Here is an 863-nt window from a genome sequence, read left to right on the forward strand (position 1 = left end):
GCGGCGGCTGCTGCTGCTGCAGCTGTGTTTGTGCGGCAGGTGGAGAAGGGCGAAGTGACTCCTTCGAAAGAATGCCAAAAGGAACTCGAGAGGATCCTCGGAGTCCAACTCGCCAGACACAAACGGCGACCCAGGCCCAAGCTCTAGCTAGCTAGCTAGCTAGCCAGCTAGCTAGCTAGCTGGCTGGCTAGCTAGCTGGCTGGCTAGCTAGCTGGCTGGCTAGCTAGCTGGCTGGCTAGCTAGCTGGATAGCCAGATAGCTAGCTAACTGGCTAGCTAGCTGGCTGGCTCGCTGGCTAGCTAGCTAGCTAGCTGGATAGCCAGATAGCTAGCTAACTAGCTAGCTAGCTGGCTGGCTAGCTCGCTGGCTGGCTCGCTGGCTAGCTAGCTAGCTAGCTGGCTGGCTGGCTAGCTAGCTAGCTGGCAGGCTAGCTAGCTAGCTAGCCAGCTAGCCAGATAGCTGGCTAGCTAGCTGGCTGGCTAGTTGGCTAGCTAGCTGGCTAGCCAGAGAGCTAGCTAGCTAGCTGGCTGGCTTGCTGGCAGCTTGCTGCTAGCTAGCTGCCAGAAAGGGCTAGCTAGCTGCTAGCTGGGCGGTGGCTAGCTGCTAGCTAGCTGCTGCTCGCTCGCTAGCTACTGGCTAGCTGCTAGCTAGCTGCTAGCTAGCTGCTAGCTGCCAGCTAGCTAGCTGTTTGTTAACCGCCAGCTAGCTGCTAGCGAATCGCTAGCTAGCTGTTATCTAGCTGTCGGCTGGCTGCTGGCTAGCCGTTGGCTAGCTGCCAGCTAGCCAACAGCTAGCTGCTGGCTAGCTGCCAGCTAGCTGCTAGCTAGCTGCTAGCTAGCTGTTAGCTGGCCCCCAGCCAGCTG

At 58.9% G+C, this 863-nt stretch overlaps 1 protein-coding gene across 1 annotated transcript in view; it reads left to right on the forward strand.

The window, feature by feature from the left end:
- The window catches only part of ETH_00013600 (uncharacterized protein), a gene marked incomplete at both ends in the record, with an annotated part of 1,503 nt that extends 1,356 nt beyond the window's left edge, over positions 1–147 (forward strand). Inside the window, one exon of the mRNA XM_013378445.1 lies at positions 23–147. Within this exon, the coding sequence (XP_013233899.1) occupies positions 23–147 (125 nt within the window). The remainder of the gene's footprint in view (positions 1–22) is intronic.
- Positions 148–863: the final 716 nt, after the last annotated feature.

This window comes from Eimeria tenella, genomic scaffold (assembly GCF_000499545.2).
Source record: "Eimeria tenella Houghton genomic scaffold, Eth_scaff87, whole genome shotgun sequence".
Classification (NCBI taxonomy): Eukaryota; Apicomplexa; class Conoidasida; order Eucoccidiorida; family Eimeriidae; genus Eimeria; species Eimeria tenella.